Source organism: Eretmochelys imbricata, chromosome 1 (genome assembly GCF_965152235.1).
Source record: "Eretmochelys imbricata isolate rEreImb1 chromosome 1, rEreImb1.hap1, whole genome shotgun sequence".
NCBI classification, from domain to species: Eukaryota; Metazoa; Chordata; order Testudines; family Cheloniidae; genus Eretmochelys; species Eretmochelys imbricata.
In genome coordinates, this window is record NC_135572.1 from 18,203,977 (window position 1) to 18,220,932 (window position 16,956).

Here is a 16,956-nt window from a genome sequence, read left to right on the forward strand (position 1 = left end):
AGTACAGGTGTTAGCCTCAGATTCCTGACTACACTGAAGCTCTCCTATACAAACAACGATACTTAGTGCTGATCTAGCGCCTTCCGTGTGAGGATCTTGAGTATGCATGATTGGGCTACCCCTTTCAGAGCCTTGTCAGGTAGGTATGGTAAACATTATCACCACCATTTCACCGGGTTGGAAAACTGAGGTATTAAAGAAAAGCTAAGGCCAATGTTTTCCAAGCCAGTCATTGACTTTTGGGCACTCGTCTGGAAACAGAGAGGCCCAGACCCACAAAGTAATGGAAGCACCTAATGCCCATGAATTTCAATGAGAGTTAGGCTCCTAAATACCTTTGAGGGTCAAGCCAATGCGAGAGACAGGACTAGAATCCACGTCTAACTTCCAGTCCCAGGTACATGGTATCCCCTTGAGTGATATTTGTTTACAGCTTCCTTCGTCACATCCTACCTTGAAAACATTGAGTAGCATTGCTGTGCACTATTAATAGCTTAGGCATTTCACCCCAGAGATGGCTGTATTTCCAAGGGAGGGTAAGGTGTTTTCTAAAACATATGGGGTTTGCAAAGTGCTGTGGGATCTAGCTGGATGAAAGGTGCCCTTATATGCACAAATCTTTATGGTTAGCCTCCAGCATTTCACACCCTCATGCACACCATTTAAAAGATTTACTCGGCTCTTGCTGGAATTCCAGAGCACAAGGGCTAAGTGAGTGCTCTTTCATTGGACAGTTAATGACATTTGATGAGTTAAAGGTACTGGTGACTCAGCGTTGGCAATTTATTTTTGTAGGAGGACGGTGCTTTGCTCCATTAACCTAAAGGCAGCCTCTATTGCTCAGTACACAAAATAAATCTGTCCAGCTGCTCAAAAGCCTAAATAAATGCATTGTGTTTTAAGAGTTTAGTCTTTTTAATAAGTCTAATGTAAAAAAATCCCATTGTTTAAATATATTAAGACCAAAGTAACAAGCCTAGTGGTTAGAGAATGGGACTGGGAATCGGGGGCACTGGATTTGTTTAGTAGCTTTGGGCAAATCACACGGTCTCTGGTTGATCCTGACATACTGCAGTGACAGGCATGGTACAGGAACCCAAATAGATCTAATCTCAGCCCCAGCATAAGCAGATGCAGCACCTATGAAATCTATGGAGCTGCACCCATTCACTGCTTGGCTAATTTTGAGTCATTCCCTCAGTTTCCCCTTCTGTAAAATGGGACTAATACTGTCTGCCTATTTTCACATCTTTGCTATGACGCTTAAGCAATTAAAGGGGCTGCAGCCCAAGGTAAGCCCCAGTGACACCCATGGTCCTTTATGTATGCTAGGTGAAAGCAATGAGAAGCTAGGAATAGTTTTGCTGATGGCAGCCCAAGGCAGACTAGAGTCCACTTTGCTCTCCCAAAGCTGTGCTGGCTCTGAAGTGCTAAAAGCCAGCGGACACTTATTTTTGTCACTAGAGTCAGCAGATCTTACTCTGAATTCACCCAGGGAGTGGGTCTGCCGAGTCAGAAGATAGCAGCTTCACACACCCACTTTTCAGAGCCATGCAATGACACATCGTTATATGAGTGCCGTCCCGAGACATCTTCAGATGGAGAGCAAAAAGCAATGGGATTTATTTTAAAAAGTCCAGAACGCGGCATAGCTGCTGTTCAGATTCTTTACAACTTACAGGAACTGTTTGATCTCAACGACTAATGATAGCACTTCGATAGCCCTTTATGTCTTCAAAGCCTTTGGCGAATGTTAAATAATTAACGCTAATGACAAGGGGGGGAGCTTAGGAAATAGAACCAGTTCTACCAAGATATAATATTGCTGCACTTCAGGGCAAAGGTGTTCAGAGCCGTTCTTAAAAAGAAAGATAAGGGAGAGTTTAAAGGATGCCGCTCTTTGTGCAGACACTGGAGTGAATGGTAATGAAGAGATAGGGTATGTCTACACTGCAAAAAAGGTGTGTTCTTAACTCGGGTTAAAATAGTAATGAAGACCTGGCAACTCTGGTTTTAACTAGGTTTAGCATCTTGAGTTGAACCCCAGGGTGCCCTATTGGCTTTAACTGGAGCTGTTAATCCAAGCTGCCTTGTCTTCACTGCTATTTTAACCTAAGTTAGCTAGCATGTGTTAGAAGAAAATTAAACTGGACTCAGTCATTCCCTGTGAAGTATCTAAACTAACCTTTATTCCTTTGGCTGGTGTGTTCCTTTCCTATGGCTGCTTCCTCAACAAGGGATAAATCCCAGCCTCCCTTAGAAGACAGGATGGAAATGTAACCCCCTCATCCTTCAGTCCTCCTTGTTTCCAGAGGAGGACTGGAGATGGGCGAGTCTCTGGTAATACTTGAAAGCCACCGGGCTGGAAGGATCATTGCTTGGAAGCACACACTTGCAGAGGATATAGTCATTCTGGCAGGTGTAAAGACACTAAGGTGCCTAAATGCCTTTGAGAATCTGGTCCTGAGCTCGGATAGTTTCCTTGTGCAAGGCACAGAAACACCAACCACCTTCACTGGGGGCGGGCCCTGTTTTGAGTCTCTTTAACCAGTCAGGACATCCTGGTGGACAACATAATAATCTGCAGCACTTGGTGTGGGCCAAGTTCTCCGCTGGCGTAACACCAGCAGAGAATTTGGCTCTGTCCCAGGATCCCATCTGAGGGTCTGTAGCTATGGAGCTGTGCTCTGCAGTGTGTGTAGGGGGTAGGGGCTCCCCTGGCCTGCAGAAGATCTGGGAAGAGCCAAGGATCTACATCTGTAGTGCTTTTTATATGGCCATTGGTCCCCCTGCCCCCAAGGAGGTCGGTTCCCAGATGCTCTAAATCCTCCTTTGTCCTGGACTCCCCAGAGACACAGCCCCAGCTGGGGAAGGGGGAGCGGTAGCCCCCAAATGGACACTCCAGCTCACTCTGATCTCAGAGCCTCATTCACATCCCCACCCCTGCTGCCTGCATCCCTCCGAGAAAAGACGGGCGCGATCCTCGGCGGGCATGAAGCCAGAGCAGGGCTCCGTTGACTTGAATGGCGCTTCCCCGACTGACAGCAGCTGAGCAGCCGCTGCCCTGGGCCTGGAGCTCTGGGCTTGGGCTTTGTCTCAGCGGGGCTCCTGGCTCGGTCCACGTGGCTTCCTGCAGCCCCGGGGCCCCGCTTGCAGGCTGCGGAACGAACGGGTCACAGACCGCAACAGGCGGGCCCCAGCGTCACCCTCCTGGCCCTGGCCCCGGCCCCCGCTCCCGCCCCGCCCCGCCGCCCGCAGATCCCTGCAAATGTGTCCCAGGACCGGCCTCCACCTGGTCTGTGTCTAGCCGCCGCCGCCCACGCACCGCCCCTGCGGCTCCAGGGTCCCCACCGCCCGCCAGCCCCCGGGCGGCAGCACGCACCGCAGATCAAGTCCCTGCCGCCTGCATGGGCGTTTGCAGCCAGGAGCCAGCCCCGTACCCGGGGCGGCAGGTGCGGGGACGCGGCGCGGGGCGCTCCGCTCCACCCCTGCGGTAGGCTCCCCGCCTGCCAGGAAGCCAGGAGCCGGGTGCCCGCGGTGGGGGGGCTGCGCGGGTCAGTGCAGCTAAGCAGCACCGACTCCGTCCCGTCCAGCATCGCTCCCCGGGCTGGGCCGTGCTCGGGCGGCCGGACAGCCCAGGGCCGGGGTCCCGCTCGGGGCGGTGGGCTCGGGCCGGGCCCCGCCCTGCTCGGGGCTGAGCATCCCGCTGCCGAGGATGAGCCCCGGGCTCCCCGCACCCCGCCAGGAGCCTCCCCCGCGGCTGCCAAGCCCGGAGCTCCTAGGGGGTCACCGCGGTGCCCGGAGCCAGCGACGCCCCGGATCCGAGCCCTCCCCGCTGGGTCCGCTCCCGGCTGAGCGCCCTGCCCCGGGGCACCCCCAGCCCGGCACCCCCCCACTCCCGGGCACCGTGGGCTACTCACGTAGCGTCTCAACTTCTTCTCCGGGGGCGACTTGCGCAGCCAGCCGGCGCACACCACTTCCCCGCCGCTCATCCCGGGCTGCCCCGCCGGCTCTCCGCGGCGCCGGCCGCATGCACACGGGCGGCCCCCGCCTCGCTACGCGCCCAGCCGGTCCTCCGCGGAGCAACTCCCCGGGCGCAGCGCCGCCGGGGCCCCCTGGAGCGCCGGGGTGAGTCGGGCGCGGCTCAGCCGGAGCCTGCCCTGGCCCCGGGTGGCAGCAGCCGGCGCCTCCGCCCCAGCCTCGCTCGCTGCACGCCAGGGACTGCTTGTCGTCTTCTCCAGAGATCCTCGGTCGCAGCCTGGGCTGGCTCCTCTGGGCTGCCGCACGCACCCTTTCAAACCCCGCCAGCTGTTCGGAGCTGGGAAGCAGGAAACCGCCTCTTGCTCCCCATACACCACGCCTCCCTCCCGCCCGCCTGTTTGCAAAGATACCAGGCTGGCCGGGGTGCAGCTTCAGCTTCCAAGGCAAGGTCAGCGCGGGGATGCTCAGACACGGGTGGGGCTGGGTGGCGGCCCCCGCCCTCTCCCCGGCGCGCAGAGATTTTGACCCGGCTCCCTGCGGTAGAGTGATTCCCGGTCCGACAGTAACAGTGTGCTAGATTCCAACTAACGCAGCAGGTGACTGACTGGATCCTCTGCCTAATGCAGGAGCCTGGCCTGCCATGGACCCCACGACCAGCTGCTTCAGAGGCAGACGCCCTGTAGCAGGAGGGGAAGGGGGCATTCCCTTAAATGATCACCCCCAACAGGTCGAGGTTGGTTTGTGCCCAACAGCTGGAGAGAAATGAGGGAGCCATCGCAAACAACCGGGGGACCAAGCAAAGAGTCTGGACTCTGGGAGGCCTGTGACGGCCTCCCTGCAATTAGCGGGGGAGGGGATCGATAACCTGTCACATTATTGATTTTTTAAATAATGCCACAGCGCCCATTGAAAGGGGATATGACGGCTACTGGTGCCTGCTAGCTGGGTGTCATGTTACCGTGTATTATGTCCTCCCCGAAATTAGCAACGCCCTGTCACATCTGGAAATATTGTACCTTCAAGGGCCTGTTCCTGTTCCCATTGAAACTCCCCTTCACCTCAGTGGTAGCCGAATTGGGCCCTAAATCTTCATTTGCTCTCCCCCCCCCACCCCTTTCTGAATTTTTAAATGGTTATAAAGATGGTTGCATGGACTGAGAAGCTAAAAGATGGAAATGGCTCTGATCCTGATTCTCTGCTGCTGGGGTCTCTTGGTCCTACATACCTGCCAAGTTAGTAACAGAGCAGCAGTGTGATCTAGTGGGTAGAGCAGAGCAGCCCTGTGCTCTAAACCTAGCTCTGCCTTAGACCTGCTTAGGCAAATTATGTCACTGCTCAGTGCCTCAGTTTCCCTTTCCATCCTCTAATCTTTATGGATAGGGACTGTCTCTCAACATATGTTTGTACAGCACCTTGCACAAAAGGGCCCTGAGCTCAGTTGGGGACTGTAATACAAATAAATACTAATAATACTTGGCACTTATACAGCACCTTTCATATAGGAATCTTCAATCGCTGTAGAGTCAGTGATTAAACCTTGCAATGCCTGCCTGAGGGAGGTATGACACCCATTTCCCAGCTAAGTGAATTGCTATATTAACAAAGGCTACAGTGTTTTGCATCTATTAATCCTTAAGGAGAACACCTACAAGGCAGTCTATGCTACTTATTAGCAATCTAGAAAAACAGATGTTTTCAGGCTCTCAATTTTTCTTCTTCTGTGAAATGTAAGCATCTAAAAATGGGGTCTTCTCCCCACTCAGCATCCATGTTACAGTTCTGATCCAAAGCACATTGAAGCCAATGGGAATCCTTCCACAGACCTCAATGGGCTTTGCATCAGACCCACGGTGTATAATGGCGCCTTGGCCATGAAAACATGTAGTGCCAGATTCTCAACTGGAGTGAATTGGCATAGTCTATTGACTACATTGGATCTACCTTGATCTACAGTAGTTCAGCATTTGGCCTGTAATCTCTCGTTGGTTTCAATGGGACTTCGGGTGTTTATTGAGAACAGCTCTGCATTGGCCCAAATTCTCCTCTCAGTTATACAGGTTTAGGTAAATCTGGATTAACTCTAATGAAGTTGATGGAATTACTCCAGATTTACATTGGCATAAGTGAGATCAGAACCTGGCCCAGTGTCTTTTATTGCTAATATATGGAGCCATTATGGGGTTTGTGCTAATGATTCATGAGTTAAGACCTCATTCATACCCCATATTGACATGGGTGCATTTTAACTGGCCTTAAATCTGATATTACAAAGATTCCTGTCTGGATTTTTATGTTAACAAGCCCCATCAGACATAGTGTTGATATGTACCATTATATACCTACAGAGTGATGCCTCAGGCTTAAAGTGGATCAAATAATATTCACAGAATAAATTATTCAACACATTTGGTGACATTTTATAGATAAATTATCCCATTTCTCCCCTATTTTTTATCCACTTTACTGATCTGGTTAAATCATAAAATACATTTGAACTCATTGCAAAATCCATCCAGATGAGATACCTGATGAATTATTTCCCCATTTCTTGCCCATCTCTACTGAAAAATCTGACAGCACACATCTCAAGAGAGCTGTGATCTGCAAGCCAGGTGGAATATACAGAGCAGAAAGCACTGCTTTTTTCCCCTATTGAACATGTTAGGATCCCTAATATGAAATACAGGCCACATGCAGACGTAAGCACATACACGTCAAAAGCAAAGATGTTCCTTGCGAAGGCTCTTATCACATGCCGGTCTGATCCTGCTGTGACTCAGTATTGCAAGACTGAGAGTGGCACGCAATTTGGCAATACGTATATGATGCAATATGCGTGCACTCAAGCTTTGAGCTGTTTATAGGGCCATGGACCCAAACTCTACCCCCACATGCTTGCCAGAGTTAAAGGAGAGTATGTGGCATGTGTTGTAAGACAGCACAGGTATAACGGCCTCACACTGGGTTCCCCACTGCCTTGTGTTGTTACCCTTTACACTTGCAAAGGCTGTTCTGATGTGGAAGCGTGTGCAGCCTCACTGCAGCACGTGGAGCTGACTACAGAAGCCCTTGCAGCCAGCCAGGGGACTGAACGAGGGGCCGCATAAAGCTTTAGAGCTTGAGCTGAAGAGCCAGCTGCCTTGGCTGAGAGCTGTAACAGACTCGTAGCCTTTGTGGAGCGGGCACAGACCGCACACGCTGACCAGGGAGGTTACCGAGGCGGTGGAGAATCAGTATCTGCCAGTAAATCCAGTTGAAGAGGAAGCTCACAGGATTAGCAAGGAAGGCTAGATGTGAGACGAGCTGATGAGCTTGACTCAGTGGATTGCAGAGTAACAGGAAGGCTGCTCCGGACAGCAGGCGCTTCCAAGGTAAAGGCTCTCGGTGCTACGTGCCAGGCCCAATGAGCTGAGACAACGGTGAAATGGGATGACACCCTCTAGCACAGACTTTCTCATTTAGTATCATCACTCTGATCTTATTCCCTGGCATTTAGCTGTATGGGAACTGACGTGCCTGGAAATCCGAACTTCTAGGAACCATAAACTCTTGCACACTTCCAATTTGTACTTCCAAATTATTTAAACAAGGAGCTGCACCATCTACTGGAGGAAAGCTGATGCTTCAGGCAGAATAGCTTCCCTCTAGCTCTCCACTGGGTTATTACTATTTAAGCAATAAGGATAGAGACGCAGGGCATTTCCTGGAGATTAAGGAGCAGGCAGCTGCAGTGCTTTGGGCTCTTAACCCCACTCAGTCGCTAATGCCCTGTGAGGAGATCATTGTGGCAGTGGAGGAACCAGGTGATAAGAATCAGTCAGGCCATACAGTGTTTCCCCCCTCTCCGATTCTGAGCGTGCGAACGGTCTCACAAGCTACTCACATGGTCCTCATCACTGTATTATTTATTTATTTACCTTGCGGTAGCATCAAGACTGTGCTGTGCTTGGCCCTGTCCACACCCAGAACAAAGAGATGGGCCCTGTCCCCGGGGGTTTACAGGCCCCGTGGACCTCATGCTCTCCAGCGAAGGTATCTTCACCAGCTGCAGGAGGTCCACAACAACCTGACTGAGACTCAGGCAGAATGCCATGGGCTCTGCTCCACCCCAGCATGCCCCCATCCACACCTACTATGGTGGGGGGCGGGAGGGAGGATAGGCAGCACAGAGATGCCCATGCTGGCTCTGTGCCAAACAGGGACTCTCTTGTGTCAGGGACTCTCTTGTGTCAGGGACAATCCTTGCTTCCCCTTTGTGGTAGCTCTCCAGCTGCACTGCATTGCTGAGATGGTCCAAAGCAATCAAACCCAGGAGCAAGTCCGGGGCCCTGCATGACTTGTCCAAATCCGTGACACAGCCAGGCACCGAGTCCCAAGCCCTAGCTGCATTGATAGCTATTAGTCTCCTTGGTTAATTCATTTCCACATTCTGGAAGGCACCTCAGATACTGCTGGGTGCCATATAAGAACCAGAACAGACCGGAACCACGAGACCATCCTTCCATCTCTAGTGACGTGCAGCAGCTCCAGCACCAATGAGCATTGTCTGCGGAGGAAAATTAATGTTGAGTGCCCATTAGCTAACGGGATGGCTTAAAGCATCCCATGATAGGACATTAAAAAAGGCCAAGGCAGGACATAGCTCACATGCTGCACTGGCTACTGCATACAGAGAGGGCAGCCTTATGATCAAGGCCCAGGTCGCCAACTCTGCCACAGGCTTCCTGATGCGGGCTGGCACTGGTAACTGGAAGCCATCACTGGCTGATGGTCTCAGACTCAGCCCACTTCCTGTGTCTCTGGGATAGAACTGGAGGTGTCCCCTCCAGGACAGACATTGGTGGGGCAGTATGTGAAGGATGCTCTGCTCTTCTTGTTCTGTGGATAAAGCTGGCCCAGGCTGCCCACGCACTCTATTTGAATTGCTCCTCCTATTTGTAAATCAAGATTTAGCAGGTCCAGTCTAGGGCTCAGTCCTGCACCCATCACTGTATTGGATAGGGTGCCTTTTTGGTCACTTATTTCAGATCATTTTCCCTCGAGAGGAACCAACCGCTTGAGTACAAATGCTCTCAAACTTTGGCTCAGCATCAGAACTTTGAGCCTGTGCCCCCTCTCTGTGACGGGCAGAACCAAAATTCCAGACTCAGACACTCCCAACTGGATGCAGATCCAGGCTTGGCAGCTACGATTCAATCCCATTTTCACTTGTCTTGTTTCCACCGGGAAAAATGTGGAAGCGACACCTGCATAATGTTCTCTCAGCATCAGTGTAGAAGGCAGAAGCGGAGTGGATAAAAGCGTTAGCCCGGGACACTCAGGCAACAGTTGGTGCTTGTCTCAGCTCTAACAGTGACCTTAAGGATGAAGGTCCCTTCATTTCTCTTTAAACTGTACACTCTTCTGAGCCAGGACGACGTGCATTTACAGCACCTAGCACAATGGGGGCCAGATCTCAGTTTGGCCTCTAAAGTCTGAGTATAATACAAATAATAAAGTAGGATAGGAAAATCCATGCAAGTCTCTCCTGCCTTCTTAACTGATCCCGGTACATTTCTCACATCCCTAAGCATTATTTCAGAAGCAGATGGTGCTCTGTGGCAGAGCAAATAAGCATTTACCCTACTGACACCCAGCAAGGCCTCCCTGCACGTGATCATGAGAAGTGGCTTCACCCCAAGCTAAGAGCTGTTGTCTGGCTTTTCAGCATAATTGGATCTAATCAAGTTTAATTTTGTTGGTGCTGTAACTCCGAAGACTTTTGTAACTGGATTACTGTCAGCTCAACGATCATGTGCCATTACATCTACTGGTCAAAACAGAAGCCAGAATAAAAACAGATGCTTCTTAGTTTTTTTTTCTTTTAATGCCACCCCTTCAGGATATGAGGTTGCACGGTGCATTGCACATAATGAACTAAAAATTCTATTAGGAAAGGAAGTCGTTGCTGTTCAGGCCTCTCCTAGAGAGTGCAAATAATTTAGAAAATGCTTCTCTACATTTGTTTTCAATAATAAACCATACATAGGCCTTACCTCTGAAGATCAGGGCAGTTTACAAATATCAATTAAGGCTCACAAGCTCTGAAGCACGTACACATTGTTATCTTTACTATATAATGGGGAAACTGAGGCAGAGAGGCTAAACAGTAGTCCATGTTCACACAGTGAGTCAGCGGTTGATCAGGATTAAGTCTCAGGAGTCCTATCTTCTGTTGTACGGCACATTGTAACACAGGCAGGAGGAGCAAGGAAGACAGAGAGCCACACCAGAGGTAAGGGCTTTATTAATGGTACCTCAGAGTCAGCACTGCCACTACGTGTACTGAAACCAACTATAATAGGCTTAAACGGCCTGATTGTCAGAGCTTCTCAGCTCCCACGGACGCAGAAGTACCACTCTAGAGTGAGAAAGCCTGTTCTCATGGCATGGCCAGACAAATCCTTCAGAAGTGACATGAAAGTGCAAAGAGGCAAGGCTTAGCAAGATCCAACAAGTAGAAGCTGAAGCTAGACAAAGTCTAGAAATGTGGCATTGATTTTTAACATTGAGGGAATAATTTACCTAGGGATGAGGTAGATTCTCCACCACCTGCTGTCTTTAACTCAAGACTAGATCTCTTTTTAAATGATAACTTCTGATTGAGCACGAACCTATGGGCTTGATGTAGAAGTGACTGGGAGAAATTTCTGGCATGTGCGGTGCAGGAGGGCAGATTAGATCACCATAATGGTCCTTTTTGACCTTAAAATCTGAGTGTGGGGGCTTCAATTTTTGGGTGCCCAACGCGACACACCTTAAGTGAAACTGAGCGGGTGCTCAGCACTCCCTGACAATCAGGCCCCTGGAAGGTATCTCAGGCTCAGGCCAAGGCTAGAGTAAGGAGCTAGACTTTTGGATGCTTCTCTGTACAATTTCACTCACTTGGACATGCACAGTTTGCATGTGGCCCCATAATTTTGCATAGCAATTTGGAATAATTAATTCCTAAAAAGCAGCCCTTACACATAGCACTTCTCACCCATAGATCTCAACATGATCTTCAGTGTGTGGTTAGTATCATCGTGCTCATGCTACAGACTGGCATACAGCGACCCAAAGAGGTGAAATGACTTGCTCAAGGGAATACAGCTGGTCAACTGAGCCAAGGTCTCCCGACTCCCAGCCCTGTGCTCCGGCCTCTAGACAATGGTTGCTATTGCTGCTGAGTGGTAAGTGAGGAAGGCCTGAATATAAATACCTCTTTTCAACCAGATGGACACTTTGAGTCTCCAGTATTCTGCGAAACAAGAGTTTCATCATCCTGAATCTCTGAGGGTTTAGCATACGCCTTCATCCCTCCTTACCATTGCCATGTGTACTGTGGTAGCCCCTAAAAGCTACAGTCAGGGATCAGCGACCCATAGTGCTAGGTGCTGTACAAAGTCACTCACAGCCCTAGAGAGCTTACAATCTAGTCCTGTCATGCAAATCCTTTGAGAGGTTCATTACCAAATGCGCACATGCTGCTGTTTCAACAGCTGAACTCCTATGCACCCATAAGTCATCACAGATAAGAAGAGGGTTTGAAAGCACCGTCGGTCTTGCCTGATGCCACCTCTATCAACAAGGTCCTCCGACGTGACCTGCATTGTGGTTGGTATTTTGAGAGCGGGTAAGCTCCAACCTATATAGAGAACACCGCTCAGGACTGTTGGGGTACGTCTACACTGCATTCAATAAATCGCTGGCAGTGAGTCTTAGACCTGGGCTTACACGCTCAGGCTCACGCGGCTTGTGCTACAGCCCTAAAACCCGCCGTGTTGACACTACAGCTTGGGCTCTGAAACCCATCCCCATCCTTGCACTTCAGAGCTCTAATTCCAGCCCAAGCCCCACTGCCTAGCTAGCTGTTTTAGGGCTGTAGCGTGAGCCCAAGTCCGTAGAGCCTGGCTCTGAGACTCACCGGCGTCCGTTTTAAAAGGCAGTGTAGACATATCCTAAGTGGACCCACATGGAGAATAGTTATGGAGCAGCCCCATTGGTAAGGAGAGTCCTTTGTTGGGGACTCTGTTGTGCATGCATGATATTGTTCAAACTGAGCATCAGAGCTACTCCCTTGCTAGACTCTGACCCAAGAACTAGTACATTACCAGTTACTGACGTGCCAAAGCCTCTTCAAAGGAAAAATACTATGGGCCAGCTGGAGTCACCTGGCTTTAAGGATTCACCTGATTTACATCAGCTCAGGATCTGGCCTTATCTGACTTCAACTTAGGAAGTAAGGCCTCTAGATCCTCAAAGGTATTGATGAGCTTAGTGAGAATTAGGCCCAAAACTTAACAGGTATTTATCATAGAATCATAGGACTGGAAGGGACCTCGAGAGGTCTAGTCCAGTCCCCTGCACTCATGACAGGACTAAGTATTGTCTAGACTCTCCCTGACAGGTGTTTATCTAATGGGCTCTCAAAAATCTTCAATGATGGAGATTGCACAACCTCCCTAGGCAATTTATTCCAGTGCTTAACCACTCTGACAATTAGGAATTTTTTCCTAATGTCCAACCTAAACCTCCCTTGCTGCAATTTAAGCCCATTGCTTCTTGTCCTATCCTCAGAGGTTAAGAAAAACAATTTTTCTCCCTCCTCCTGGTAACAACATTTTACGTACTTGAAAACTGTTATCATGTTCCCTCTCAGTCTTCTCTTTTCCAGACTAAACAAACCCAATTTTTCAATCTTCCCTTATAGGTCATGTTTTTTAGACCTTTAATCATTTTTGTTGCTCTTCTCTGGAGTCTCTCCAATTTGTCCACATCCTTCCTGAAATGTGGCGCCCAGAACTGGACACAATACTCCAGTTGAGGCCTAATCAGCACGGAGTAGAGCGGAAGAATTACTTCTTGAGTCTTGCTTGCGACACTCCTGCTAATACATCCCAGCATGATATTACACTGTTGACTCATATTTAGCTTGTAGTCCTCTATGACCCCCAGATCCCGTTCTGCAGTACTCCTTCCTAGGCAGTCATTTCCCATTTTGTATCTGTGCAACTCATTGTTCCTTCCTAAGTGGAGTACTTTGAATTTGTCCTTACTGAATTTCATCCTACTTACTTCAGACCATTTCTCCAGTTTGTCCAGACAATTTTGAATTTTAATTCTATCCTCCAAAGCACTTGCAACCCCTCCCAGCTTGGTGTGTGTTCTAAGCTCAGCAATGGGAGCTAAGAATGCCATTTTGCTGTGACTCTGCTTCCCAGCATAGCCTCAGGCAAATCATGTAAGCTGTCCCTGACTTTGTCTGCACTAGCATTTTGCTTCAGATTTCCCGAACTTAATTTCCCCAATACTAATTTCTCCCTACTGTTACTCACACCTTCTTGTCAACTGTCTGTAATGGTCCACTCTCTTACCACTTCAAAAGTTATTTGTCCTCCCTTGGTATCCTGCTGTTAATTGATTTATCTTGTTAGACTGACCTCACACTTGGTAAAGTAACCCTTTCATGTATTTATACCTGCTCCTGTATTTTCACTCCATGCATCTGATGAAGTGGGTTCTAGCCCATGAAAGCTTACATCCAAGTACATTTGTTAGTCTCTAAGGTGCTACAAGGACTCCTCATTAGACTTCCCACTGTTGCTCTCAGCCCCCCAGTGTGGCTAGACCAACTGCAGCACTAGCAAAGAGGCCACCAGTGTTTTAAATCAGCACATCTAGACTTGCTCTGAGCCAGTCTATTGAGAGCTTGCTGCTGGCCGTGTTTTCCCCATATAATAATCTTGGGGTTCATTATACAACAAACCAGTGAATGAGAAAGGAATAAAACTTTTAATACAACAAACTAGAGCTCATCTGGGGTGAACTGCTGCCAAAAGCTACACTTTGTTCTCAACCCCAGCTTCCAAGGCACATCACAAAATTCTATATTCATAATATTGTCCCTTATCAGGGAATGTCTCTAAATTATAATCTTGAACAAACGTATCTCTGCATCTTCCCCCATTAGCTCTTACATAAACAGCTAACAACTACCTAATAACACACACATTCAATTCTCAACCCATCTAGTGCATTACCATAAACCCAAAGCATCAACGACCTAGAGAGGAGAGGTTACCAGCACATCACTCTGGAGTGGGTCTTTACTACTCACTTTCCTCAAATACCCCTTCTCTAGGCAGGTTAGCAAGTCTATGAATCTTTCAGGATGTTTAATCTCCCACTCTGAGTTGTTCTCTCGTTCCGTGACAGTTTCTCCTTTGTGCGTTGATGATAAAGGATCAGTCAGATGGGAAATGCCAGAGTCCACAGCTACTGTCAATGTTTTGGAACTTTCTGGGATTATTCTTAGATCTCTTCGATTACGTCGAAATGCGTCCCCCTGGTCTGTCTGGTCTACATAAGACCTTGGATGCAGCTGTTCTTTAAGGGCACCCCTTTGACCCCAAGTATTTTTCATGCAACGCACTATCAACTTTTCACGCAATGCGCCGTCAACCTCTGGAACCCCTTGCCAGAGGGTGTTGTGAAGACCAATACTATAATGGGGTTCAAAAGGGAGCTGGATAGATTCATGGAAGATAGGTCCATCAGTGGCTATTAGCCAGGATGGGCAGGAATGGTGTCCCTAGCCTCTGTTTGCCAGAAGCTGGGACTGGGTGACAGGGCATGGATCACTTGATGATAACCTGTCTGTTCATTCCCTTTGGGGCACCTGCCATTGGCCACTGTCAGAGGACAGGACACTGGGCTTGATGGACCTTTGGTCTGACCCAGTGTGGCCATTCTCATGTTCTTAGAGTGTGCTTGAGGTATCACACCTATCACCGGGGTTATGAGATGGGAGATCATGGGCCCTTTTGTCAAAATATTATTTCTGCCTCCACTTCTGATTTTCTTTCAATTTCCACATGGTTTCATTGTCGTGAGATTTCAGCAAGTTAAGAGTGATTAGTAAATTAGATCTGATCCTTCTTCCCATTAACAGCTGCGCTGGAGAAGAGCCATTCTCCAGGGGTGTACTTCAGTAAACCAATAAAGCTTTATACAAATCACCCTCACTGTTGAAGGCTTTTTCATAATGTTCTTTAGGGTCTGTATAGACCTTTCCATTCGATTGGGGTAATTTGGATTTGATATTTTGTGATGAAAATCCCAATCTATGGCAAGATGCCTAAAATCTGCACTGTAAAATTGTGACCCATTATGGCAAAAGACTTCCTTTGGAATTCCGCGTCTGGAGAAGATTCTCTTCATCCCGGCTATCACTGACTGACTGTTAGTACTGTGCAGTGTGCACATTTCTGGATATAGAGAATAATCCTCTGTGACTATTAAATAATCCTTTGACTGCCAGGTAAATAAATCAATGCCTACCTTCTCATAAAGCCTTTGTGGAACTGGATGAGGTCTCAGGAGCTCCACCTATTGGCATGGCTTGTGTATTTCAGCAGGAAAAGCAGTTTCCTACCACATTAGTAATGTCAGGATTGATCCATTGCCAATACAGAAACTCTCACGTGTATTGTTTGCACTTCTCAATACCTAAATGACCCTCATGGATCTTCTGTAGCATTTCTTTTTGGAGGCTCATTGGAATTACAACTTTACTGCCCTTGAAAATCACTCCATCTATCCCAGTAAGCTCATGTCTGCATTCCAATAATCTCTCATACTTGGACAGCAATTGCTTATTTCTTCAGGACACTCTTTAATCATCACATCTTTCTCCATTTCACCTCTTATTTGTTGCAGTTTCCTGTTAGCTATGGGAATTGACTTTACAATCAGTTTTATGTAGGCTTGCAACTCTAAGGTCCGCCCTGGTTTTGTAGTGGGAGTCACCACTCTGGAAAGTGCATCTGTAGTGAACAGAAATTTACCAGACATGTAGGTCACAACGAAATCACACTTTTGCAGCTTTATCATCATTCTTTGAATTCTTACCATACAGTCATTCAGCAGTTTGCCAATTAATGCTATGTGGGGCTTGTGGTCCATTTCAACATCCACTGTCTGGCCATAAATATACTGACTGAATCTCTCACAGGCAAACAATATTCCTAAAAGCTCATTCTCAATCTGTGTGTATATGGTTTCTGCCTCAGTCAGTGATTTGGATGCATATGACACTGGTTACCAACAACCCTCATGTTTCTGTAAAAATCACTGCAACTAACCCAGACTGTGACACATCTGCTGAAATTTTAATAGGTCTTCCTGGAGCACAGAACTTCAACACTGGCTCTTTTATCAGTTGTTGTTTCAAACCTTCCCATGAATCCTTCTGTTCTGCACCCCAACGCTATTCATTTTAATTCTCTAGGAGTTTTCTCAAAGCCAGTGCTTTGGTAGGCAGATTAGGTTTGAATTTTCTAAGATAATTAACCATTCCAAGGAACTGTTGAACATCTTTCTTTGACTGGAGACATATTTCAATGGCTGAAACCTTCCTCTTGTCAGATTTTACACCTTTGTTGGAAATAACGTCCCCAACAAAAGTCAGTTCCGTAACCCCTAAAACACATTTCTCCCTATTCAGTTTGAGGTTTGCAGCTCTAGTTGCATCCAGGATTTCCTGAAGTCTACAATCATGCTCATCTTTCGTTGATCTCCACATGACGATGTCATCCATTGAGATGTTGACACCACTAATATGTTCATAGATCATATGTACAGCTTCTGGTGCTGAAGCTATGCTGAAGGATAAGCATAAGAATCTTTATGTTCCAAATGGGGTATTAAATGTGCATAGCTGTGAGCTTACTTCAGTTAATTTTAGCTGCTAACATCCTGAGGATGCATCCAATTTACTGAAATACTGTGCTTTTGCAAGCTGAGTCATACTCTCTTCTCTTGTTGGTAGTTTGAAATGTTCTCTTTTTATAGCCTTATTGAGGTCTCTTGGATCTAAGCATATATGTAGCTGGCCATTACTTTTCTCCACAATGACTAGGGAGCTCACCTATTCCGCTGGCTCCTCAATTTTCT

General features: G+C 48.1%; 1 protein-coding gene across 1 annotated transcript in view; it reads right to left on the bottom strand.

Annotated features, from left to right (window-relative positions):
• Window positions 1-3,992, bottom strand: part of GAB2 (GRB2 associated binding protein 2) — a 178,149-nt gene extending 174,157 nt beyond the window's left edge. Inside the window, exon 1 of the mRNA XM_077808019.1 lies at window positions 3,921-3,992. Coding sequence (XP_077664145.1) covers window positions 3,921-3,992 — 72 coding nt within the window. The remainder of the gene's footprint in view (window positions 1-3,920) is intronic.
• Between the last annotated feature and the right edge of the window lie 12,964 nt (window positions 3,993-16,956).